Source organism: Podarcis tiliguerta, assembly GCF_965153285.1.
Source record: "Podarcis tiliguerta genome assembly, chromosome: 5".
In the NCBI taxonomy this organism is placed as follows: Eukaryota; Metazoa; Chordata; class Lepidosauria; order Squamata; family Lacertidae; genus Podarcis; species Podarcis tiliguerta.
Window position 1 is genome coordinate 238367 of NC_139538.1, and position 26706 is coordinate 265072.

At 49.4% G+C, this 26706-nt stretch overlaps 2 protein-coding genes across 7 annotated transcripts in view; both read left to right on the plus strand.

The window, feature by feature from the left end:
• The first annotated feature begins 128 nt into the window (after positions 1–128).
• Positions 129–15351, plus strand: PPP1R2 (protein phosphatase 1 regulatory inhibitor subunit 2). Of its 2 annotated transcripts, none has more exons than XM_083441346.1 (6): positions 129–531; positions 1101–1208; positions 1719–1796; positions 1981–2081; positions 3679–3873; positions 11703–15351. In XM_083441346.1, the coding sequence occupies exons 1-6, from the start codon at positions 314–316 to the stop codon at positions 11768–11770; spliced, it is 768 nt and encodes a 255-aa protein (XP_083297472.1). In that variant the 5' UTR covers positions 129–313; the 3' UTR covers positions 11771–15351. The 2 variants fall into 2 exon arrangements, with proteins under 2 accessions (XP_083297472.1, XP_083297473.1); XM_083441347.1 differs by lacking the exon at positions 11703–15351 and adding an exon at positions 9636–9705 and having other exon boundaries at positions 146–531.
• A 2299-nt stretch (positions 15352–17650) lies between these two features.
• Positions 17651–26706, plus strand: part of ACAP2 (ArfGAP with coiled-coil, ankyrin repeat and PH domains 2) — a 28853-nt gene continuing 19797 nt past the window's right edge. For 2 of the 5 annotated variants that reach the window (XM_083441287.1, XM_083441290.1), the window contains exons 1-4: positions 17693–17928; positions 24648–24705; positions 25258–25377; positions 25851–25904. In XM_083441287.1, coding sequence (XP_083297413.1) covers positions 17876–17928; positions 24648–24705; positions 25258–25377; positions 25851–25904 — 285 coding nt within the window. In that variant the 5' untranslated portion in view covers positions 17693–17875. Of the gene's footprint in view, positions 17929–24647; positions 24706–25257; positions 25378–25850; positions 25905–26706 lie in introns of all 5 variants that reach the window. The other 3 variants (XM_083441286.1, XM_083441288.1, XM_083441289.1) reach the window with 2 other exon arrangements.

The window sequence follows — 26706 nt, forward strand, 5'->3', positions numbered from 1 at the left end:
ATCCGGGCTTCCGGACGTCCCGCCCTTGCGCGCTCGGCGCATGCTCAGAATGCTGGTCCTCCCGCCCGGCCTCCGAGGCGAAGAGGGAGGGAGGGAAGGGAGCAGGCCCCGCCCCCGCTTATGACGCCGCGTCGCGCGTGCGCAGAGACTCCGAGCGGCCTCCCGTCGCGCCTCGCCGCCTGAGGAGAAGCAGCAGCAGCAGCAGCCGGAGAGCCGAGGGGAGCGCGGCGTTGGCGGCGGCGGCAGCGGCAGCGAGGCCACGGGCGGGCGAGCGAGCGGTCGGGCGGGGAGCGCCTGCCCCCCTCCCGGCGCCATGGAGGCCAAGTCCTCGTCCAGCAGCGGCCGCCCCCCGGTGAAGGGCATCCTCAAGAACCCCTCCGGAGGCAGCGGCAGCGGCGGCGGCGGCGCGGGCCTGGTGGCGGCGGCCCTGGCGGAGGCGTCCACCGCCAAGGCCAGGCCGCCCGCCGCCAAGCCCGCCGCCGCCGTAGCGGAGGCCCCGCTCGGAGGCGCCTACGACGCCGACGCCCAAGGGTGCGAGGCCGGGCCGGGGGGCGGGGCGCGGGAGGCGGGGCGCAGCCGAGGGAAGGGCGCCGCTCCCGCCCCGGATCAGCTTTCCTTCGGGGCCCCCGAGGCCCGCTCCCCGTGGGCCTCGGGGCGGGGAGCCTCCTTGGTTGCTGCCTGGGGGTCCTGTTTGGGGGCTGCCCTTCGGCAAGGAGTGGCGGGGGGGGGGGCGTGTGCGACCTCGTTTCATGATTGGAACAGGCAGATCAGAGCGGTCATCTGTTCTTATTCCAGATGGGCGGGGTAGAAATAATTTACTAGTATTTTTATCATCCACCTTTTCTCCAAAGACCTCAAGGTGGTCTTTGCCCTTTCTCCCTCTTCATCTTGTCCTTACAACAGCCCTGTCGGGTTGGGGGGTTGTAAGACCCACCCAGTGAGCTTTGTACCTGAGCAGGGGCTTTAAGGGGGGGTTGGATAGATCCAAAGGGTGAGTTGCCCTGCTCTCTAGCGAGAGGGAATAGGGTTTCTGGAAGAGAGAAGCGCTAATGTTTCTCTCTGTTCTAATTCCATTTCTTTCCTTTCTCATGTTCTTTTAGTAAGAAGTCCCAGAAGTGGGATGAAATGAACATCCTAGCTACCTACCATCCAGCGGGCAAAGACTACGGCTTAATGAAGATAGATGAGCCAAGCACTCCCTACCATAGGTAAGCCAGTCATGATGATTAAAAGATAGGTTGCCCTTGTGCGCTTCGCCAGAGAAAGACACTTTTGATAGGCTAAACAGCAGCCTAGAGTGAAAAGATTTCATGGTGTGGCAGGCTTTATGTGTTGCAGGGGTTGCTTTTGATTAATTAGTGCACATTTGTGTGCATGATAGGCTTTGGGGAAGTGCAAGCTCCAATTATAAATTATTTGGAAATATATCTTTCAAAAAAATTATATATCAAGGGAAAAGCCCTTCTACTCTGTTTAAAGAGACCAATTACAGCATTTAATAGGTCTCTGAATATGACATAGTTGGATATCACCTTGATTTTTGTAGATACCTTTGGTATCTTCAGCACAGGAGTTGATTTACACAAAAATACTTGAAAGAAGGAGAGCTGGCATTTAAAGGAATCTCTTTTGACACACAAGTAGCTTGGTGCTGCTTCTTCAAGTGAGGCTGTAGCAGCCAGTTCTCTTGATGTCCTCTCTGTGTCTCACCTTTGCAGCATGGCAGGAGATGACGAAGATGCAGGCAGCGATACAGAATGCAACGAAGCCGTCACTGCAGATGTGTTGGCAACAAAGTAAGTGCTCCTGGGTGCAGGGAGGATTGTTAGGTTTTATGCTACATTTTAAATTTATATTTTTACCTGGACTTGCTTATTTCTTTGGGTGTGTTATGTTACTACTGTAACCTGTCCTGTGATCTTGGGAAATAGAGTGGGCTAAAAGTATTATGAAATAAAATAACCCAATGAATCTGTGTAGGTTAGCAGCTGCAGCGCATGGCAAGGGGCCGAAGATCCTCGCTCAGCAGGAAGAGAGCAGCGACGAAGAGGATGATTCGGAGTTAACTCCTGAAGAACGTGGTAGGTCTTGCTTTGCCAGTTAGAGCCAAATGGTGTCTGTGGAATAGATGAAATGTGTGAAGGGCTAGGTAGTTTTTATTTTTCATATTTGCACAGATGTGGTGGTTTGGTTCTTATCCCTATCTATAGATAGGGCAGAGGATGGTAATTTGCCTGTGACCATCAAGTGGGGCTGGGAGGTGGGATGGAAGCCCAAGGAACAGACTCTTGAATTTGGACCCCAGTAACATAATAGTTATAACCTGTGAAAGATGCTTGGATTTGAAGGCACTCCTGGGGGTTGGATTCCTCTGTCAACACTTGGAGGAGACCCCTTGAAACCAGTGTTGTTAATTGACTTAAGCCCTTTGCAATGAGGGGCTCCTCTTTGAGTATGACTTAGCTGGAGTAGAGCCCTTAAGTGGCAGGTAGTGGCTGGGACCTTCTAACAAGTGGTGTTGGCTTGGGATATCAGGTAAAAGTTCATTCTTCTTAGATCTCTACCTCCCCATGGCATGATAAAGATGCTTGCTGTCTATTTCCACATATGCCATTGAACTGACAGTTATGATTTCAGATATTTTCCTTCCCCTTGAACTTTCCAACTAAATTTCTAAATTTCAGGCTCTTGGTAAGACACAGAGCTTTTTCCAAGTCACCAGTTCTTTTGACTACATAGCATCATAGAGGAGGGAGAGAGCTGCGGTGGTGAATAAGCTGCCTTTTCCTTTAAGGCTACCTGCAGGGGCCAGGGAACAAGTTGGAAAGAATGGTCGCTCTTTGACGGATCAGTTTGGGGATCATGTTCTTGCCTCTTTTTGCAATTAGACGCTGCAGTTCTCTGTGTTCATACCACGGCTTTCTGAAAACTGCTCTTGAGAATAGCTGGCATTTGTGCTGGATATCTCTTTTTTTGTACCCTTAAGCCTTCCCAGTTACCTGCCCTTATGCCTGACTCCAGAGTAAAATGGCTGAGCTTGGGAGCTGCTTAGGCTGGTCTGTCTGCTCCTTCCTTTGACTTTACTAAACAGAAAAATAAGCCACTGATTTCTCAGAGTGAAGGCCCAACAAAATAGACATTGGTGTGGTTTTTGCACAGACTCTGCATACACACCTGTGCAGGTAGATTTTGGCTGCTCAGGTGGAAATTCTGCTCCATTGCGGACCTGAAAAAATTCTAGTTGAGCACCCTGCAGCTGCTGGGAGGGGAAAATGTTCTGGAAGTTCTAGACTGACCAAAAACAAATTCTGTTTGTGCTGCCTCTCTACCTACCCATAGCCTTTGGGATGAGGTCGGCTGTAACTCTCCTTAGGAAATGCACCCTGGGGAATGTGGTAAGTAATTCCAGTTGAACACATTTATGTACATTGTCTCCTGGCCAAACGCAACGCCTCTGCAGGATTTTTTTAAAACCTTCCTCTTGAAATTTTGATTTTTTTTTTTTTTTTTGATGGACCCCAGTTCTTCTAGTTCAGGGTCTTCATGGCAGCAGGCAGTGGCGGCAAGGTCTGCTGCAGCTTTAGCAGAGTGTGTAAAAAGTGAAGTTGCAGGAGGTATCACAATCGAGAAACAATGGCTGATGAGTAGGTCTACTGAATCTGTTTGTTCTCCGTGCAGAGAAGAAGAGGCAGTTTGAGATGAAAAGGAAGATGCACTACAATGAAGGCAAGAACATCAAGCTGGCCAGGCAGCTGATTGCGAAGGAGCTGCATGGTGACGCAGCCAATGAAGAAGAAGATGACGACGATGAATGTGATGATGAGGATGAAGACGATGAATGTGATGAAGAGATGCGGGACACAGTAGACCTTGGTGAGCCAGTTACTCCCAAAGTGCCTACAGTTGGTGCCGGTCAGAGAGCACTTCCCCATTAGCGTCGGCTCTATGAGCCACAGAGTGGAGGGTGTTTTGCAGGGCTGAGAATAGGTTTCAGATTCTTAGGTGCCAGGATGAAATCCCCAGGCAGGCTCCTAGGCAGCTGCTCTAGGGGTTTGGCAGCCTTGGCCATCTCCAGCCAAGTGTTTGCTTTGCATCGCCTGACAACTCTGGTATTTTCTTCAAAATGATATACAGTACCAGCTTGAAGTCTATATCGTGCTGTCGGTTTCATGATTTTTGACCTGGCAATATGTGTTTGGTGAGACATTCATCAGGTAAACATCCTGATATACCAACATATCACAATGTCTGAAATAAGGATGTAATTATGTAGAGGTGAACAGGGTAACGTCCTGGAAAGTGCTGCTTCGTAGCGGTCTAAAACTGACACAACTGATAGAACAGAACAACAGGGACAGAAGACATTGTGAGAGAAGGGATGACTGGCTTCACATTTTTGACATGTTGCAATTTTTTCCATAGTGCATGCGTACACGCACACACACATTGTGATTCGCTATATATTGCCATGCTGAATATTATGAAACTGTTGACATAATGTGGACTTCAAACTGATTTTTGATGATGTTTCAATACATTGCCTATCCCTAGTCTGTGTGTGAGTGAGTACGTTTGGCGCACTATACAAAAATCACAATGTGGGAAAAACCATGAAGCCAGCCCACACTTCCTTGGAAGTTTTCAAGCAGAAGTTGGATGGCCGTCTGTCATGGATGCCTTAGCCAAGCTTCCTGCATTGCAGGGTGTTGAAGTAAATGACCCTTGCGGTTTCTCCCAATTCTGTGATTCTCGCAATTCCTGCAGCGCCTGTTAAACTCTGCCAGCTCAGCTCTCCCCTGCCAGGGGGCAGCAGATCACAAGAGCAGGTGCTGGCAAAAATCACAATGTGGGAAAACCCATGAAGCCAGCCAATGGCTCTACATAGCTCCATCCTTATTTCAGACATCAAGTCTATTGCAATGTTGAACTGGTGATATATCACGATGTCGAAAACCAGATATTGCCCAGCCTTAACAGCCAGCTCTGTTTCCATTGGAGGGACTTGTTCCTATTTGCCTGCAGGGGCCGTTCTCCTTGAGGTAGAAATGGGAACTGTGGCGAGACAAAAATGGGCAGTGTGTTGCCATTCTTGTTTTTCCACTCCTTTTCCAGGTGACTGGAAGGCAGGCCCTTCTAGGATTTGTGCAGCTGGGTGGAGCCCAAGCAGCCAGCACTGCCGTGTCAGCAGACAGACTCAGTGTGTGTTTGCGTGAGAGAGAGAGAGAATTGGGCAGCAGCTGAGCTGGCCTGGAGGTTTCGTTTGCCCTCCTCACACAGCGTTCTGCATGCAGAATGGCTTATTCAGCTGCTGCTGAGCTGGTTTGGCCTTCCCTCTTTGCATGCCTCATTTACCCATCCTCCTTTATCCTCACATGAATAAATTGAATGCTTCTCTCGGAGATTTCAAAGGCTGCTTAGTGGCACTGATTTATTTATTTTTAGTTGGCTTCTGCTGTTGCTGGCCAAGTGGCTTCATTCACAAAGACACTTTGGAAGCAGCAGTGTTAGTGATGCCTGAACAGTTGGGTTTTGAGATTCTCCTCCCAGATGCAACCCAGATATTCTTGTATCCCATGATACACATATGAACTTCAGTTTCCAAGTTCTTTAGTTCTAAGTCTCTCCTTTAGCAGAAATACACCTTTGACATCTGGGCTGGAAAAGGCAGGGAGCTTTGAAAAGAATAAGCCAGGCATAGGCAAAGTGAGCCCTCCAGATGTTTTGGGACTACAGTTCCCATCACCCCGACCACTGGTCCTGTTAGCTGGGGATCATGGGAGTTGTAGTCTCGAGACATCTGGAGGGCCGAGTTTGCCTATGCCTGGAATAAGCACATGCAGAACAGCACTGTGGCAGAGATGGGCGATAGAGGAGGATCTGTGAGTTCTAGGAGAGAGGAGTGAGCCCAGGTGTGCTGTGGAATGGTTGAGGGAGCCCAGGGAAGAGAAGACACAGGTGATACGATAGCTGTTTTCTACTGTCAAGACATCCGAAAGGACCTCTCCAAACAGGCAAAATGGCTAATGCTGTTTGATATGAGGTTCATTCCACGCTACGCCACTGGTGCCATGTGCTCTTACCACTTAGATTTTCTTCATTTTTTAATGTGTAGATACCTATGAGATAATCTCAAATAATTTTTAAAGATTTTTTGGTCCAAAATTGGGCGCAGATGAATTTTTTTGAAAATTTGGTTTTTTGTGCTATTTAGCCTAATGCAATTTCTGCGTCAGTTTAGGAAAAACCTCCTGTTTCGCTCATTTTTCAACCGATTGGGCTTATCTTGGTATCAAAATAAAGGTACTTGTGGTCTCTTTCAAAATAAGGTATAAAAATGGTATTAAGTGCCACATAAAAGGGTCACTGACCATTCAAAGTGAATTTTTGTCAGTTTATTTCTGGTGGGTTTGATAAGCCATAGCATGCAAACCACAACTAAACATGTATTTCATACTTTTATTGTAGAATGGGCTAACCATGTACTTTTTATGTTTTAAAAATAAGGAGGATGTTTTTTGTGGTTATAAAATAAATTGATTTTGAAGTACACTTTTTACACTTTTTTTGTACAGGTTTAAGGTCTCTTTGAGCCTTAAATAGCTCATACATTCGTGAGAATTGTAAAAATTGTACCCTCTTATGTTACAGTGTCATCTGATATATTTTTAAAATTAATTTTTCTTGATTACTTAATAAAAACAAAATACGTCTCAGAGTCTTTGTTTATTTTATTGTGTAAAAGACTTCTGCAATGATATGGTCAAATCTATTTTGTTTCTCATACATGTAATATGGTAATGAGGCTGTGTGTGTGTGTGCGTGCATGTATATGTGACGATAGATAGATTGGATTTTACAATTTAATATTCAACCAAATAACACAATACAATACAACATTTGTCATATAAACATAAAAGAAAAAAAACCCACCCCAAGACTTCCCTGGTTCTTTAAATATTTATTAGTTCTGCTTAATTTTTGTCTTATTTTTATGATCTTATACCTCAATGTACTTAACATTTTTATACCAAATTTTATTTCGTAATTACAATTCCACTACATTTGAAAAAACGTACTTCTTTCTCTTTACACTTCCAGCATTTATTGGAACTAGTTCTATACATTTTTGCAAGCTTAACTGGAGTTAAATACCATCAGTACATCATTTTCATATAATTCTCTTTCAGAGTTGTACAAGCAGTAAATTTTAAATCAACTTTCCATAATTTTTCCCAATCTTTCATTTGCATATTGTGTCCTACATCTTGTGCCCATTTAATCATTACACATTTAACCTCTTCATCTTTAGTTTCCCATTCTAACAATAAATTATACATTTTCTTCAGTATTTTAGTGTTATCCTCTACAATTTCTCTTTAAAATATAGATACAGTATAACTATATCATTTCTTTTTATCTTATTTAAAAACCTCATTTACTTGAAAATATTGCAACCAATCATTAACATGATCTCGAATCTCTTCAAAATCTTTCAATTTTAATTTCCCTTCTATTTCTATTAAAAGATCTCTACACATAAGCCATTTTTCTCTCCTTTTTAAAAAATTGATGTTGCTTCCATTGGTGACAACCAGCACAGTCTTTTGTTCTAGTAAACCTTTATATATTTCCCATACTTTTAAAAGTGATCTCCTGATTATGTGATTATAGAATATGCACTTTCCCTTTATAATTCCACAGGTACGCATGGCATCCAAATCTGTTGTCATGTCCTTCAAGATCTAACAAATCTGTATTTTCCAAATTAAAACCTCCTGGCTGTTGCTGGGGAAGAAGGGGGAGAGGCTCAGAATGAGCATTGTCACAATGGTGTTTAGATGGAGCTGTTTGCCGGGCTCCGTATTTGCTGAATTAAAACCACAAAATAAGAATTTCTTGCTTTTTCTTTGACCCTTGAAGCTGCCAGGGGAGAAGAGAATCCCTCAAGTCTGATACTTATTGCCTAAATCCTTTGGTTTCATTCACAAAAAACTTGTTGGATGTTTTTAAAGTACGTACAAAAATAAATACATTTTTTCTTGCTGATTCAGAAAGGTCATATTGCATACAGTGGTTAAAACAGCATCATTGACCATACTACATTTATGGGAAACAAAATAGCTTTGACCATATCATTTCAGAAGTGTTTTACACAATAAAATGAACAAAGGCTCTGAGACGTAGTTTGTTTTTATTAAACTCACTAATAACAACTATGGAAGTTCAAACAGCAATTAAACAGGGAAAGATTGGGAAGGCACCTGGACCAGACGGATTTACAGTAAAGTATTATAAAATATTAGGTGAACAACTGATATCCCCGTTAAGAGAAGTTATGAACAATATATTGACAAAAGGACTGATCCCAAAGACATGAAAAGAAGCCTATATTACTTTGATTCCAAAACAAGGCACAGATTTATTGAATGTAAAGAATTATAGACCAGTTTTGTTATTAAATAATGATTCACTTTGAATGGTGTCCTGCGCCCAATTTTGGACCAAAAAATCTTAAAAAAATAATTTGAGGTTATCTCATAGGTATCTACACATAAACTTTTTTTTGAAGAAAATCTGTCTCATTAGAGCATGGTCGAGTATTAAAATCAGGTGATTTGGCATGGAATGACTCATGAGTAAGTGTAAAACGATGTACACAGGGACAAGAAATCTAAAGTTTGCATCAGTGCTCCTGGGATCAGCAGCAGATGACCAAGAAGGAGACTTGGGTTCCAGTGGAGACCTTGATGAAGATGTTGAGAAAGGCTAGGGCAGGAATAGGCAAATTCCGGCCCTTCAAATGTTTGGAACTACAATTCCCATCATCCATGACCACTGGTTCTGTTAGCTAGGGATGATGGGAATTGTTGTCCCAAACATCTAGAGGGCCGGAGTTGGCCTATGCCTGGGCTAGGGATTGTTAGGAAAGGGATTAAGAATAAAACTGCCAAAATTGTTATGTTGTTGCACAAATTTGTGGTGCAGTTTGGAATGTCGCCTCAAAAAGAATATTGTAGAGCTGGAAGAAGTTGAGAAAAGGACAAGGGGGTGAAACAACGAACCAGTCAGGAAAGGTGACAATATTTTTAGTTCAGAGGAAAGACAAGCAACAGGAAACATGATAGAGGTATATAATTGGGACTAAAGAACATCTCACAGCGCAGAGTCAAGTTATGGCATTCCCTCCCACAGGAGGCAGAGATGGCGCCAACTTGGGTGGCATTAAAAGAGGATTAGAGAAAAGCTTGGCAGATCAGGCTCCCCCAGTGACCAACCACTGTGGCTGTGCTTCTGCCGCCTCTGCCGGAGGCAGCAGGCCTCTCCAAACCAGCGGCTGGTGTTCCCTGGTGCGTTGCACTCATGTCCTGCTTGCAGGCATCCCTTAGGGGCAACTGGTTGGCCCCTTTGAGAACAGAGTTCTGCCCTAGACAGGCCTTGGACTGGATCCTGCAGGGGGTTCTGCCACCACTTCAACCTCTGGAACCTAATTGCATAGCTCCCCCCCCCCCCCCATAATTTTATCTTTTTGCAAGTGCACTGAAGCAGTGCCTGTCCATCTGAAACACGTTTATGTGCCTATTTCTTGACTGAGGTGAGTTTTTTTTTTTTTTTTACTGTTGTCTTCTTTCTGACAGATTGGGACAGTTGAATAATATGTTAGCCATGACATTCAGAGTAGTAGGAATAAAGCAGATGAGAATCAAATCAAGGCCTAATGAATCTTCCCACCAGAACCCCGAGGACGACGTGCTGGTTAGCTGCTGGCCGTAATTCCGCGGATGACCTTTCTTGTGAAGCTGTGCAGTTCACAGAGCAAAGGAAGCTGAAACATGCGCATTTCTGAACTTCCTGTGAGCCTGAGTCACTTAGAAATCCCTGTAGGATGCTTCATCTCTCTTTTCAGCACAGTATTTGGACAAGAGCAGGCCTTGAATCTTGATTCAGTTGAGGAGGGGTTGCAGTCCTTTCAGCTGGGTCTTTTGGGGGGTGGGTCCTTCTGTGTTTGTCTCCTTCACGCTGGCATGCCGGAATGGGTGGCTAAGTGCAGGAGGTTCTGGCTGCCCAGGCTCCTGGTCTTCTCCCCCAACAAGGCCCTGGGGTGCTTGTGAGTTGGGCGCCTTCTGCTAAGCTCCCTGTGGCTTCCACTTGGTCTCTTACAACCTCCAGTTGCATGACCAGAGCTCCGTCTTTGCCCTTCCCACCACTGCAGAGCCCAATGAAGGGCTTCCCTCTAACATGCAGGCCTGTAGACTCTCTGGCAGCTGTTCATCTTTTCTCCAAGTAGAGGGGCAAGTCTGGGTTGAGTTGCCTGCTCTCAGTTGCTCACTAGCTGCCTCTGAATGGAGGGCTGGGTGTGGGGCTGAAGCCACTGCGGGGTTTAAGCCACTAACTGTGTGGCTTTTAAAAAGACACTTTCCTCGGAATGGGGTCTGAGTTGGAGGCCTGCAGGTTTTTATTATTAAGAATGGGATTTCCTACCTCTCTATGAGGCCCCAGTGATAGGAAAAAGGTGCATTTTCTCCCCTAGTCCCTCTCTTTCCCCCAAGTCCTGTAGGAATGGTGTGGGGAGTGTTTGGGGAGTATCAGGCTATGCTGGTAAGCGTAGTGTGGAGCTCCCTGTTCAGTTGTCTAAAGAGCTGTATGCATCCCTCAACTTAAAGACACCTGCTGTGTGGCTAAGATGTCGGGAAGGAGGCCAGGAGAGACACTTGGGATAGCAAATCCTCATCAGTCGGCTACTAAAACATTGGGACTGGGCAGGGAGGAGAAGGCACACATGATGTCCCAGATCCCAGTGTCTTTCTCTTCATCTTCAGAGATCTTAGCTGAGGTTAAACAAAAATGGCATTGCTTTGGCACAACTGGTTGATCTGTGAGTGGCTGATCTCTCCCCTGCCCGGTCACCTGGTGCACTCCTGTTAGTCGAATATGTTGCTCCCTTCCCTTTTGTCTCTTCAGCCACCTGCTTGACAGTTGTGGGTTATGTGTGTGTGTGTGTATTTATATATGTATAGTTCTGCCTCTCCCTGTTCCTTCCTGCTTAGTCTTCTCTAGGGTAGATGTACCTCCTTGGCCAGCCTGTTCAAAAATGGTGCTAGATTTGGGGCTGGTCCAGTTCTTGCTGGAATTCTGTGTGGCAGATACAGAATCCTGACCATGAGGTGTGGATGCCTTGGTCTCTTGCGCTTGGTTGCCCAAGTTGGATTTATTTCCCAGGTGGCTTCAGGCTTGTAAAGAGAAGGTCACCTGGTATCCTTCCAGGCCTGCAGTCTGGGAGGGCAGCTTTTGTGACCTGGAAGGTGGTTGAAGCATGTGGGTGGTCTAAAAGGCCCGCGTGACGGACATTGGGGTTGGGACCCTTGCAGAGCTGCCCATAAAGCTGGTTGAGGGGTGTTTATGCAGGCCAGAGAATTGCTGGGCCTCATTTCAGAAACAATCACTGGAGGCTGAGAGGACTCTTGGCTTCTGCAGCTAGTGGAGATGATCCATGTGTTTGGGTGTTGTGCACATGCTTTGATGGACTCGGGTTGACCATTTGGAGTACCACCCTGTTCAGATGAAGAAGAAAGATGCTGCATGCAGGCATCTGACCGTCTGGGCTCTGCTCCTGTGAGGGTGAACGCTTGCCCCACAGACGCACAATCTTTTGTGACGTGCAGCTGGTGAGAAATGCCCTGTTTCTTTTTCTCTCTTTCCTACAGCACCTGATCCTAGCGATCCACTTGAGAAAATTGCACACAGCCTAGAAGAAGTCTGCTCAGGACTGTAGCTGATCCTGAAGCCATACCTTTGCACTCACTGCATTGCACACCTGCAGTTGTGACTCAAGTAACTGAGGAGCAGGTCGGCTCCCACTTAGTGTTGCCAAGTGTGGTGGGAGCCGGCGAGACTTTTCTCTTAGGCAGACGGAAAACTCTGCTGAGCTGGCTTGTTCTTGTGCCTGGCAGCCACAGAGAAGACGGCTTCATGCATAAACAGCAGGATCACATGACGTACAATGCAGGTGACTTTGGCACATCCGTGTTGCTCCTCTTTATGGTTTTGAAACAACCAGTCACTTTGCTTTCTCCTATTCTATTTGGCAGGACCTTCTAGGACTTAAAGTGGCCACATGCCTGGTAGAAGGGCTTTGGCATTGATGTGCCAAACTTTACGACTAGAATAGATGAACCCTTACACTGAACCGCTTGACAATTGACAAGGTATTTTGAAGAAAAAAAAGGGATTGATTGATTAATAGGCTTCTTTTTGTAGAATATTTCTTCTTTGTTAATCTTGCTAGTCTGTATCTTGTTGCTGGAGGGGGAGAAAGAGGCAGAGAGGGAGGCGGCATTAATGCAGCCATGAGCAAAATGAAGGAGAAACGGGGCTGTGCATTCCCTCCATGCTTCCCAGAGCTTCCCTGCTGTTATGTGGGGGCTGTTCTGAGCCCGGAAATGGTGCTCCAGCCCTGCCGGGCTGTGCAACATTCTGTGCTTCTGCTTGTGGGCTTGGCTGTGGAGTGTTGTCTTGTGGGCTCTTTCACCCTGAATCTCCATTGAGCTGCGTGCCACCTTGTCATCTGAGGCAGCCCAGGGGCTTGCCACACTTTCCCAAAGTTGGAGGGAAGTCAGCTTTGCAAATCTGCGCTGGAAGCATCACTGGCACTTGCCTCCCACCCTCTCACTGTCCAGAGTGATAGGGTGGCCTGGTGAACTCTGCTGCCATGCAGCCCTAGTGAGGAGCCAGAGCAGCCACCTGTAAGTGGTTGTGGATGGAAGACCAGCCTTCGTGCTGGAGGCCCCAAGCGGTGGGGGCAGGTGAGAAAGAGTCAGGGGTCTGGCTTGTTCCCTCTCTCCAGACCTGAGTAGAGAGACAATCCTGCTTTGACTTTTCATTTTCTAATTTTGATCTAAATTCAATGTGTTGACCCAACTCCATATGACTCTATGGATCTGTTTTGAGGTGGCTTGTTTACTGTGTGACATCTGAACAACACATTGAAAGTTATAGTACTGTATTCCAGGGCCGTCTTAAAACGTTAGGCTCTTTGTACCCTTACAAGAAAGACGTGTGTGTAGTCATTTAATATAGATAAAATGGGGAGGGGGCCGTTGAAACAAGCTTAACCTTTCCACAAAAGTCCAGGCTGTGTGGAATTGCATGTAAGCTTTACCACATCAGAGTCACTGTACGGCTTCCCGTTTGCAGTTTAATTTTGATATTTTAAGTAAAAGTGTAGTTTCCTTTGACTGCATTTTCCCATGAGAAGAACTTGTAGTGAATGTTCTGTTCTTTAAAGCAGCTCTCCAGATGCTGGTTGCACTCCAGCTCCCAGCCCCACCCCTGCCGGCCCTATTCTGACAACATCATGGTGAAGTGACATTGACCTGTATCCCACTTGGTCCCAGTGAGCTGCATCTCCAGGGCAGCCACCCCCAGTCCCCTAGTTGGCTGGCTGAGATTGTGAGTCCTCTGGGCAGGGATGTTGTCTGTTCTGCACAGCACTGACACTAAATAAACAAGTCTAACACCACTGGCTTGCTTCCTCAAGCCATCCTGATTGCTTGCGAAGCTCCCCCTTGGCCCTGGGGGAGTTTAGCCTGTCCTCTACTGGCCCACCATCTGTGGAAACCTCCTTTGGACTTCAGGCTCCTCTGCAAAAAGGGTGGGGAGAGATGCATGCATTTGGGATCTGCACCTCTTGGTTGGCCTGGGAGAGGAGGAGTTGGCTGCATGATGCTGAGGCCAGAGTTGCCTGCCCTGAACAGCCTCTCTGAGCCTTTGGGGCCCTTCGTCTTGCATGTATTGATGGCCCTTTTCCTGCCAAGCTGCAGCATTTTAAAATACCAAATCAAGGTATATAAGCGTTACGAAGAGCAGAGGGGTCTCTGGGAGCTGGTGGCCTCTGACTTCCTCCCTGGGAATGTGCAGGAGGGATCCTTCCAAGTGAGCTCTGCATGAGTGCCGGTTCTTCACCAGGACATGGCAAGTGGAGGTGTCCGGTGAAGAACCTCCTCTGCTCTGGTGGAGGAGGGAGAGAAGCTGCTTTTCAGGCCCCACCCCCAGCGGCTGAATCTCTTGTGAACAGCCTCCTTTCTTTCCTTAGCATGCAGTCTTATAATCTGCCCAGACTATGATCCAAGTATAATTGATTAAGGTTAAGGCGTTGATTCTATATGAATTTCTGAAGATTTTGTATCTCCCCCCCCCCCTTCAGCCAAGTTCAAAACATACAGTGTAACACTTCTAGGCAACTGAAACCAGAATGATTACATTTTATGAACCTCCGTCCACTGTCTGCCCGGCAGGAGGGTTCTCAATCTAACGGCTGAGCTGCCTTCCCTGCCTAAGCACTGCAGTGATTCCCTGCCGATTGCACACTCCACTGTTTTGCAAACGATTTTGATTGGTCAGTCGTTACCCATTCTTTGAAAATGCAGAGTACATTCATCAAAGAACGGTATTTCATTGAAGCATTTAATACAGTTGTACCTTGGATCCCGAACACCACAAACCTGGAAGCGAGTGTTCTTTGGAACCTGAACGTCCAACGGGGCTTCCATGGCTTCCGATTGGCTGCAGGAACTTCCTGCAGCCAATCAGAAGCCGTGCTTTGGTTTCTGAATGGACTTCCAGAACGGATTCCGTTCGACTTCCAAGGTACAACCATAGTTGATTTCTCAAAAGAGGGAGGATTGGGGTTTTAGGGCTATGTCGTGTTTGTGCTTACGGTGTAGGGGAACGGTCAGGCTCATCCTCCTGACTTTAGCTCAAGGCCGTGGTGGGGACTTGGTCCTACTTCTGGGGTGTCACAATCCTCCCCCTCCAGCTTTAACAATAGGTATTGGAAAACACCTGGTGGGTGCTCTGATCTGCCCTGCACAGCACGTCTGCAGCTGGCTGGCTTTTCTTTTTGGCTAGTTGTGTGGCATAGCAAAAGCAAGCTCCATCGACAAGCCTGCTTCTCCCTCCCCTGGCCTTGCAGGCTTTTCTTGGGAGAGGTGTGTGCTCACCCTGAGGGGAAAAGCAAGCTGGCAAGCACCAGGAGAGCAGCCACACACCTCCCAACTTCCTCAGCCAAGCCAGGTACACATCAGTTGTTGACTGCCCTTCCTGTGTTGAACCCACAAAGTCGAAAAGAGAACTCTCAGGGCAGCCTCCGGAGGGGCTGCTTCCTCCTTCCTTCCCGCAAACGAAGGCGCAAAGAGTTGCCAGCAGTATGTTCAGCTGTGGGATACCTTCACCAGGCTCTTCCTGCTTCATTCGCTCACTGTCACTGCCGTCACCAGGATGCAACTGCAGGAGCTCTATGCAATGTCAGAGTGTGTTTTGGGTTGTTTGGTATTTAGAATAAAGTTCTTAATTTAACTGTATGTGTTTTTGCATTTGTTCAGCTGCTGAGGCTGCAGCCAAAGGGGATGTTTCCTCTTGTTCTCCTTCTTGGGGCGGGGGGAGACATTGGATCCTTGTGGACTTTGAACCAAACTCTCCAAAAAGGTGGAAAGAGGTTTCCCAACAGAGTGCCTAGAGCATGGTTAAAAAACCATGTTTAATTTTATTTTTTAAGATGAGAGGTCATACTATTGCAAGGTAAATAATGGACGAGCCAACTGTCTTTTCTGAAGTAGAACCATGTATGGTAATCTCTCAACCTACATGGGGGTTACTTTCCAGGGATCACGCCTGAAGCCAGAATTGCATATTGTCAAAACATTGGCAGGTCCCACCATTGAAAACAAAGGCTTTTTTCTGGACTCCTGCCCCCTTTCTTTCTTTCTTTCTTTCTTATTGCCAAGTGCGTAAAGCTGAATGTGCACAAATAAAATGTGTGTAAGTTGCAGTTTAACTATACAGTGGTACCTTTGTTTAAGAACAGCTTAGTTTATGAACAACTTGGATTAAGAACGCTGCAAACCCGGAAGTAGGTGTTTTGGTTTATGAACTTTGCCTTGGAAGCAGAACATGTTCCGCTTCCTATTGAGTGTGTTCCTTTTGTAAATTTCCCCGCTGCTATGGGGAAACACACCTTGGTTTAAGAACGCTTTGGTTTAAGAACTGACTTCCGGAACAGATTACGTTCGTAAACCAAGGTACTACTGTATATAAATCCTGGTCTGAAACAAACAAAATGCTTTCCCCAAAGCTTATTGAGTCCACTGGTGGTGAATATTTGGGTCTTTGATGGCAAGGAGGGTTGGGGGGGGGCTTGCTATATAATGTTACACTACAGCTCCCCAAATCCCTGACCATTAGCCGTGCTGTCTGGGGCAGCTGGGAGTTGTAGTTCAACCATGGCTGGTGATTTGGGGTTGGAAAGGCAGGGGAAGGGATACATGAGAGCATGGGACTGCTGGCCAGTGGCCCATCAAGTCCAGCATCCTGTTCTCACAGCAGCCCTTAATAGGAAACCAGCCAGCAGGATGCTGTGCTTTCCAGAACCCGACATTCAGAAGCACTGCTGGCCTCAAACTGCAAAGGAAGAGCAGAGCCGCTGTGCCTAAGAGCCGCCCATCGCCCTCTCGGTAAAATGGTCTAATCTTCATCTTTTCAAGCCATTGAGGTCGGTGGCCTTGGCAGCCTCCTGTGGGAGGGAGTTCCACAGTTCAGTTGTGCTGCGTCTGGAAGGTCTCTGTTTTGTAGCAGAGGAAGGGGCTTGGTGAGCATGATTTGTCCAAGGCTGGCGGGGTGGGAAGCCAAACCCCACGTCCTGTTGTAATCTGGATTAAAGGGTGGGGGAAGGGGGGCTTGTCTTTAGACCTGATGTGCTTGGTGGCTTCATTTTGCATTTCTTGTGTTGCTCAGCCGCCCAGCAGAAGGGCGGCAAGATGAATTTAATGGTGCTGATTCCCAGTGCCGGATTTACGTATAAGCTAAACTATAGCTTAGGGCCCCACTCTCTTGGCGCCCACCCCCCCCCCAAAAAAAAAGGAAAGGAAAAAAACCACTGGATGTACATTTCCAAATAATAATAATAATAATAATAATAATAAATTATTTATGCCTCACCCAGCCACTCTGGGCGGTTCCCAAAAAAATATTAAAATACTGTAATATATTAAACATTAAAAGCTTCCCTAAACAGGGCTGCCCTCAGATGTCTTCTAAAAGTCTGGTAGTTGTTGTGGGAGGGCATTCCACAGGGCGGGTGCCAGTACCAAGAAGGCCCTCTGCCTGGTTCCCTGTAACTTGGCTTCTTGCAGTGAGGGAACTGCCAGAAGGTCCTCGGCGCTGGACCTCAGTGTCCAGGCAGAACGATGGATGTGGAGACACTCCTTCAGGTATACTGGGCCGAGGCCGTTTAGGGCTTTAAAGGTCAGCACCAACACTTTGAATTGTGCTCAGAAACGGACTGGAAGCCAATGCAGATCAGCCAGTCCTGAAAGGGGGCGGGGCTTCTGGTTCTGCATACGTCACTCCCGGAGAGGCGTTCCGCTCGACTGCTAAGCAACGGGGCCCGCCCCCTCTCGACGCGGCTCTGCCTGCTCCCGGTTGGCTACGCAGGACGCGACGGCGGCGCGCGTTATAGACGAGCGCTATTGGCTCTCCGGGCTGCCCCTTATCGAGAACGGGGCGGGTGGAGGAAACCGAGGAAAGCGCTTTGGCAGGCCGGGATTGGCGCGAGCGGCCCGCACTCTCCCTCCCCATTGGCTCGGGGAGCTGCCCCTTCGGAGGCGGCCTGCGGAAGAGACCCCTGCCGCCGGCAGCCATTGGCTCGTGCGTAGCGCCGCCTGTGCCGATTGGTCGGCGCGTGGGGCGCTGGGCTGGGCTCCGCCCTCCCTCTCCGCCCGTCCTGCGCCCCGCCCCCTCCCCCCCCCCCCCCGGCAGAGCCGAGTCGAGTCTCTGAGGGAGAGAAGGAAGGAGCGGCGGCGGCGGCGGCCGAGGGGAGGCAGCCATGAGGGTCGCCGTGGACTTCGAGGAGTGCCTCAAGGACTCGCCCCGCTTCAGGTCCGGAGGGCGGAGTCCGGGGCCCCGGGGGGAGGGGAGGCCCCCGAGGAGCTGCCGGGGGGGGGGAACCCCGGGGCCAGCTAGTCCGGCCCCTGAAGGAAGGAGAGCCCGCCGCCTGCCCAGGGGCTCCCCCCCCCCCTGCACAGGGCTCCCTCCGCCCGGGGACAGCCTCTTGCCGAGGGGAAGACGCCTCTCGGGGCCCCTCTCCTCCGCCCTTCCTTTTCAGCACCCCCAAACTCGGCCCTCCAGATGTTTTGGGACTGCAGTTCCCATCATCCCTGACCACTGGTCCTGCTAGCTAGGGATGATGGGAGTAGTAGTCCCAAAACAGCTGGAGGGCCGAGTTTGGGGGTGCCTGCTCTTCAGGCTCGTCCTCCAGCGTGGTGGGGGGCAGAGGGGGCATCCTCCTCCTTCGGCTTCCCTCTGAGGCAGCCCGAGCCTGTGGCAGACCTTCAGGGAGTGGAGTGGAGATTGTCCCAGGCCAGGGGCTCCTTGGGGGGAGAAGAGGCCATGAAGCAGATGGGGGGGCCCCTTGCCACATTTGGCCAAGCCCAGCTGGGCTTTGGGGCTCAGGAGGACCTTGCTAGCCGACACTGGATCCTTGCGGGGCATCAGTGCTCACTTGGATCCAGGCATGGACAGGCTGAGTACCAAGAAAGGCCTGGGTGCTTTTTGTGGTCCTGTGGTTAAGGCCGTTCAACCTCAGGGTGCAAATGAGAAGCATCAAAATAAGTGGTGGGTCCTTTTGTCAGTATAAAACTTGTATGAATCATTGACTTTTCCTAATGCTCAAATGTTCTGATGGACATGTGACTCTTTCATATGTGTTAGACTGTATTTGCTAAGTTACAGTGGGTGTTTCTGTGGATGGTTTGTTGGTTTGTTTGCGTGTTTTGACTTCCACAAGCAGCATTCATCTTGAGCTCAGCTGCTGTGGAATGCACACAAGAAATAGACCGGAACAGACACAAATCTGTGTTACCCATCTCAACCAACCCACAGTAAGCAGTGTGGGGGTCTCACACACCAACCAGCCAACTCTACCTGATCTTGGTTTCGTCCATTTTTGAGCATCTGGTATAAGCACCTGGTGTGTCCTCAGTTTGTGATCTGTCTCTTCAGAAGCTTTGAAATATAGGGGAAAGAACAACTGTTAGCCCTATCTCAAAATGCTGGAAGGCAACAAGAATGTTGTCCCTTCAATCTCCTACTGCCTGCTTGGCTAGTGGCCTCAGATACATCCTGCCATGGTGATTCCATCATTTATTTAGGCATCTTGATGGTTTCTTTTCTCTAGTTGCCTCAGGCATCCCTGCCACTCTTTCCTCACCTTCAGTGTTTCCCATCTACACAATGGAATTTGTAATGCTGGCCTCTCCAGGGCTCATGTATGAAAGACGTTCTTCCATTGCAATGTCATTGAATCCACTTTTCAACATGTGGCTTTTCAGTCAGTGACTATCACGACAAGGAAGGCAGGATAGGAAGTAGCCACAGCGGCTGGAGGGAGACCTGGGCAGTAGAAGCCACCCCCAGATGTGAGTAAGGGACCGTGGCCCCCAGCGCAGGGATTTATGTCGGCTGCTTGGAAATATTGATGCAGGCGATGCCTTAGTTAGACTCCAGTGCCCCGTAGGTAGCAGGGTGCCTTCACAGAGCCGATGTGTTGGCTGTTATGGAGACATTTCTACCCTTAACTTGCAGGGTGTACCCACCCTTCCTGTGCTGCTGTGTGCTTATGAAATGTTTGGTCCCTCCCTTGCCAGACTGGACCACAGTGGCTCTTCTGGTCATGGAGGTTGTCTCAGATGGGTCACAGCCTGGAGCTTGAAATGAAAGCTAGAAGGAAACACCCATGCAAGAGGCGGGCTTATTCTGCAAACTGGCGGGTGGTTTCCTGCCAGACTTCTACCCACTTCAGTATGTAATTCTTGGAATCTGGAGCTGATCAAGTTTAGCTGTCCTTTAAAATGGTTCCTTTTGCTGCTCGCGTTTGCCAAATGAATAGAGATTTCTGTCTTGCTGTCATTTTACCTGAGTACAGAGAAGCAAAGATACAAAGCCGTTCACAGGGCAGGCTCCTGCTCTGCAGGTGTGATTCTTTGTGTAAAGTTACCAGAGAAACGGTTCAGAAGGGTAACTGACAGGGAAAATGGTCTCCAAGTTTTAAAACCCCTTGGACATGTAGCTGAAATGGAGGAAGAAAAAAGGGCTGAGAGGGTTATTTTTGCCAAGTGCTTTGAAATTTGCAGAATAAGGCAGGCATAGTAGAGATGCTGTGTTGCTATGCCATGATAAACTCTGTTTATTGTGAAGGAAGCCAGCCCCAGGCACATTCATTCCTGTACCTTCTCCCAAACTGGCTTCAGGTTTCAATAAACCGCTTTCGCATGGCATCTGAACCTGACAGACTACAGTTTTTTGAAACAAGTCTGCTTTGTAACCTGTGCTTGAAGTTTGCTTGTTTGAAGGAAACCATAGTTAAGATAAACTACTATTTGTCAGATCTGGATGACGTAACAAGCTGTGTTTAATCAGAAATTGGAAGTTGGAGCTCCTTGTGGTGGCGCTGGAAGAGGAGGAGGGGTCTTGTGTGAGTCCAAGGCTTACTCAGCCTTCTTCTCATCTTAATAAACCATAGTCTCTCCTATCTGGATACGGCCCTCTTGGTCTGTTGATGAGGCTGGAGAAATCTCAGGCACCACAAAACTGGATTCAGGCAGCTAGGAATTTTGCAGTCTCCTTCCAGGCTTTGCGGGGCATAACCTCAGTTTCCTTCTGACAAAGACCAGTGAAACTAGACAAGAGAACAGGCCTCAAGTTGACCCAGTTGTGCAAATGACGGATGTCAAATGCAGAAGTTGTTTCAGGGAGGGGCTCCAAGCATCAAACCCTAAGCAGTGTTGCTACAGAGCAACGCGTCAGCAAACTTTTGTTTGGATTGCAAGGAGGAGGAAAATAGTTCTTCAAAGCACTGGAAAGCAGTATTTAATCTGCCACAGCTGTAAGGCAGAGGGTGGGGATGCTTTGTAATGTGTCACTTGCCTTTTGTGCTCTAGTTCGGCGGGGCGGGGGGGGGGAGCCTGTGACCCTCCAAATAGTGACCCTCCAGGATGGTCAGTGGCGGTGAGGGGAGTTGTTGCTCGACAACATCTGGAGGGACAAAAGTTCCCTGTCCCTGTGCTAGCCCAACAGACTGCAAAGACAATCTTAATTGGCATTTTCAGAAGCATAAGCTATTTTAACTTGCAGCGAAATCCATTCTGTGAATCCCTGCAACTTTGGGTAGCGCTCTCCTCCCTGCCTTTGTCTTGCCCTCTTTTAAAGCCTTCCCAGCTGGTGCCCACCGCTGTCCTCAAGAGGGGCGCCAAGCCCTCGGGAGAGACTTTTCTGGGAGTGCGGTAGGCGGAAGCAGAAGTGTTTTCTGCCAAGAACTACTTAAGTTAACTTGCCTTAGGATCCAAGCCTTTACTCCCAAAGATAGACCCTCTTCTTTTTTTTCTTTTTGTAAATGTGTTTTACTGTTTACAAAGAAAGAAATTAACAGATACAAACAGTTCAAAAAAAATCTAGAGGCAACAGGTAAGTCCCGAATTTGAAAACTAAGGAGGGTACATTAACCCTAAGAACTTAACTCACACAAGCTGAAGCAGGGACAGAGCTTCTGCTCCACAATGCTGTGGGTGCTGCTGCCAGTGTGTCCTTGTGCTCTTGGGGCCCCAAGGGAGGAAGGAGGCTGCTTGACTGCCAGCACATCATCCAGCCACTCCTCTGCACGGCTGGAAACGGAGGTGGCTTTGCAGTTGGTTGCTGCAGCCCTGCAAGTAGGACAGACCGTTTTGCAGAATACCGACCCTCGATACACTCACATGCAAGGTGTCTCTCTGTGCCCCATTTGGCAGGGCCCTCCCCAACCCCACGTATATCATGAGCTGCCTTAGTGCTTCAGATGCAGTGTTTTCATTTGGCAAACATTTAAAGCACACAGGGCAGCCATGAAGACTAAGAAAGATCCTCCCAAGCAGAGGCTGGGGTTTAAACGCATGCTAGGAGCACGGGAAGCTGCCTTCTCCTGAGTTAGACCACTTAGCTCAGTGCTGTTGCCACTGGCTGGCAGCAGCTCTCCAAGGTCTCTGGCAGGGAGGCTTTTCCCAGCCCCCCCTGGAGGTGCCATTGAGGATGGAAGCTGGACCTGCGTGCAGAGCAGGCGCTGTGGGTGGACAGGTCTGACCCCTGGGCGCTTGACACTTGGCTCTCCTTTCTTTCTGAGAGGAAGCTGACTTCTGGCAGCCGGATATCTCTGCTTATGAGAAAGTCCTTTCGGAGAGGAGGAGAGACGGGGGCTTCCCTGACCGTTCTCTGCTCCGCTCAGAGATGGAGCAATAATGACCTGCATTGGGGGCCCTTTTCCATGGCAGAGGCTCTGTGTTCAGTTCACTCAGGTTGCTCTTTATTGCGTACATAATCAAACGAAACACAGTTAGAGGAGCAAGCATGGGGCGACTTTCAGTTGGATTCCTGACTGAGGGGGTGAACTGGAGCATTTCCGGATGGGCCTTGTGTTCCCCGGCTGTTTTCTGTGGAGTGTCGCAGGCCAGTCTCCCTCCTGCTGCCTCCGTTGCTGCAGCATTGGTTACAATTACATTGGTTTGTGTGGCGTCTCGTCCTTGGCTGCTCCTCCAGTCTTGGATTGGGTTTCTCTGGTTTGTTGGTGCTGGAGCTCCTGCCACCTCCTTGACCCCACTAGTTGCCCTTCGCCTGAGGTTTGCTCCCTGGATGCTGCGCCTGAAAAGGGTTGGGGCCTCTGTTCATAGCCAGGGGGGCAGGGGACGGCGAACCAGGGTGGGAGGGAGCAGAGCAGCCCAGGGACTGGACAACCTGCCTGCCCCCTTGCCCACAGGGGCATCAGTAGCTGCCCTCACTGTGTGGGGGCCACCCTTCCCAGCCTCTCTCTCTTGCCTGCCAGGGTATAGCATTCAGCTCTTACAGGGCCCTTTCCCCGGTTTTTAATTGGGCACATCTTTTGTAAGGTGTTTTGTGAGCCTATTAGGAGGACAAAGCAGGATATCAGGGTCCTAAATTAAACTTCTAAAACATTCTGCCCATTTGGGAATCCGGATGGCAGAAAAAGTTGAGCCTCCTTGCTGGCCTGCTCCATTTGTTGCAGGAAAAGCAGCCAAGGGAGGGGGTGGGATGGCAGAGCCAGGGGCTGCCTTTCTCTCAGAAACGCCGGCTCCCCTCAAGCTGGCTCCCCTCTCCTCAGCAGGCAGTTCCTCTGGCTCTGCAAAAAGCCATTCAGGCAGGTGCTGGCTAAAGAGGATTTTTAAACTTACCCAAGCACTGCTTTCCTACTGAAGATGCCCTCCCCCCTTCTGTAAGTAAAGAAATGTGGCCAAGGCACGGCTGGCGTCACCCTCAGAACCCTCCTTTCACGTGTCTGGGATGTCATCCTTTGGTTCCTGGGGCTGCTTGTGGGTCCATCTGCTCCAGTTGGTTGTTCAATGGGCTCCAGCCCTTCTGGACGCCACTGGTCCTTGAGGGAGAGCACAAACGGCTGTGGGTCAGGCCGGCCTGGGCCTCGTCACTCTTGTTAACGCCAGGCAAGAGGCACCTGCAGGTTGGTGCTTCTGCCAGAAGCATCCCCGCTCAGCCAGGTGGGGGTCCGTGCATCACGGCTGGCCTGTGTCCGGGGCAGTCTCTTTGCATGGTGCTTTCTCAAAGGAGCCAAGTCAATAACATTCACTTTCTGGCAGGCTGCTGATGCCTAGGAATAATCAGAGTCCATTTGCATAGCTCTCCAGGAGCAACCTTTGCTGGATTTGAGAGGGCCTGTTTTGCAGCTTAGACCCAAATGAACACTTTGCCTCTTTCCCAGCCTCCTCCCCAATGGAAACGGTGAGAAGGGAGGAATGACCCTTTGCTTCATGGCTTTCGTCCCCTCTGGCCCGCAGCTGCAGAGCCTGTCAGCTGTTTCCCGGCTGTGTGGTCCCCTGCAGCTGGACTGTGCATCCCAGTTGCGGGGTGTGTGTGTGTGTGTGTGTGTGTGTGTGTGAAGAGACTTTCCTGGTTAGCTCTGCCCACTGGCTGCCTTCCTCACACCGATCCTGCAGCTTCATGGAAATCAGTGTGGGGAAAGGGCTCTGTGTGAAAGGGGCATGAAAAAGGCAATTTTTTAAACAAAAAGGTAGTCATCCTCCCTCCTAAATGGCAGGAGAGCAATTTTCCACAAACGGGTTTGGCAGCGTCCTGCCTGGAGTGGGGAGAGTGTTTCTGTGGCACCCGGTGGCAAATTGAGGTCCCACCTGGCATTGGCAGTTGCCGTTGACTCCGCTCTGTGGAGGCATCCTCTGAGAGGCGACTCGTTTAGCAAGCAGCCCTGAGTGCTTGGCTGCAGTTGTTGACACCGAAGCCTTCTCCTTCTCAGAGTTGGCGTGCAAACAATGGGAATCTGGCCAGACCTAAATGGGGAAGCCAGTGCCTGGAGATCAGGGCCCGAGTGCAGGGTGTCTCCCTCTGCTACACAGTCCCCCTCCACCCCGTGCCTCTTGGTTGTGCCAGGATGGAGCACCCCCATCCCTCAGATCCCTCCAGGGAGATCCACTGTAAGCCTTTCTGAAGTTGAACTGGCTGCTTTGCGTGTGGTGGGTCTTCTGTTAGCAACGGACGACTTTCCCAGGGAGTCTGGAGGGTATGACATCTCAGTCTGTTTCTCCTTGCAGGGCTGCTTTGGAAGATGTGGAAGGAGATGTGACAGAGCTAGAGCAGAAGCTGGACAAGGTGAGCAAACATTACCCGGGCAGTTCCACCCCCACCTTGCTCCTCAGAGGATCCCTTAGGAAAAGGTTTGGGGAGGGAGAAGCAAAGTTCTGTTGCGGAAGCATAAATCCTTGCACTAGTGGAAGGGGGATATTGAATGCCACCCTTTAGGCCCAACTCCTAGTTGAAGCCAGTTGTGCTCCTGGAACCTGGGGGTCAACTAACTGCCAGTCAACTATTGAGGTGGGCATTGCCATGCGGAACGCAACCAGTTTCTGGAAATTGCAGGTGGGCGGAGTGGCTTCCGTTGTGCTCAGGTCCTGCTGGTGTGCTTCCCATGGGGGGGAGGATCTGAATGGCCCCTGTGAGAACAGGAGACGGGACTAGATGGAGTGCCTTTGGCCGGATCCAGCAACAGGGCAGCAGGGTCTGTCCCATCCAGCATTTTCATCTGCCAAGGTGGTCAGCCAGATGTTGGAGGAAAAGGGCATTTGCTCTTCTTTGCTGCAGAGTAGATATGTTGAGAGACGACCGGGGCCATGAGATAGGAAGACTCTGCTGCTTCTCTTTCAGTTAGTGAAGCTTTGCATTGCGATGATCGACACAGGGAAGGCCTTCTGCCTGGCAAACAAGCAGTTCATCCATGGCATTCAGGACCTGGCTCAGTATTCCAGCAAGGATGCCCTCGTGGAGGTAAGTGCCCCTGCCAAGTGGGCTCAGAAGAGTTCCATTTCCTGGGGTCTAGAGCTTCCCCTTGCCTGGGGAACGGGGTGGGGGCTGCCCGCCTGGGCGCCTGGGTGCCTGAGTGTGGGCGGGGGGGGGGGGGGTGGAATCCACAGCCCGTCCAGGGAGGAGCTGTTCCTAAGAGAGTGTAGGAACTGAAATGGGCTCCCCATGAAATATCTGTTGCTTTCATCTCCCTAAGCTAAGCATACTTGGCTCTTCAGCCTTCAAATGGTAAATATATCTGTTAGTTCATGCTGACCCCTTGAGAGAAGTTGGAGAAGAGGAATGTTTTCAAGAGCAGAATCCCACCCTCCCCTCCCGGCCCCCAGTGCAGCCGCAGTCTCTGCTGATCCCTTTGGGAGAGGGGCTTCCCTGCTCTTCCCTGGGCAGGAATAATCTGGCTGGCCTTGTTGCTTCCTCTCCCCCCCCCCCCCTTGCAGACCAGCTTGACGAAGTTCTCCGACAGCCTCCAAGAGATGATCAATTACCACACTGTAAGTTTCAGAAGTAGCTCCGCTTTTCTCCTCTATGGATTTAGAAAGCTGCTTGATAAAGATGTGTAAGTTTTTCTTCCCTGTGTTTCGAGGACACTCCAAGACACTTAGAAATGAAATGCCTCCTTAAAAGATTTAAAATCTCTCTCTCTCTCTTTATTAAAAAAATGTGTGTTTTGAAGTCCCGATGGAGCGTGTATGACTCGGTTGTTCCAGCTTCCTGGAACATCGCAGCTCTTGGCACTCTCTCCCGGTTGCCTTGGCTGGCCATCTGGAAACTCTGCCTCCCTCCCTCTGTCAGGCATGGGGGTGAATCTGCTGCAGCCGGAGTCTGTGCGGGGCCTTGCACATCTTAATTTCTAGCCGCCTTGACACAGAGGCTTTGTCAGAGATGACTCCTGCAGCCTCCTGGCAGCCTGCCGAGTGGTGTGGCTCTTTCTTTCAGCTGCAGCGAAGGAAGGAAGCGTCCGCCATGCATCTTCCCGGCATGGGGGGAAAGAAGAGAGATGGAAGGAAGTGAGGGGCTCTTCTCCCTCCGCCGACATTTTTGTGGCTTCTTTGCGCAGTCCCAGAGCAGGACTCTGGAGCTTAGAAACCCCAAGTTTCCATCTCTCAGTGCCCCCTTGTGGAAGGCACAGGGCAGCGCTAGTGGGGAAAGGCAGGAAGAACTTCAGTGGGGAGACTGGCTGGACGTTGGAAGGTGCCTTGGAGCAAGAGGCGTCCAGAGAGTCCCGGCAGCTCTTCTCCAAGGCTGAGAGGGCATGCGGTGGGGGGTTCCTGCCTGGGGCATCCTGCACGCAAG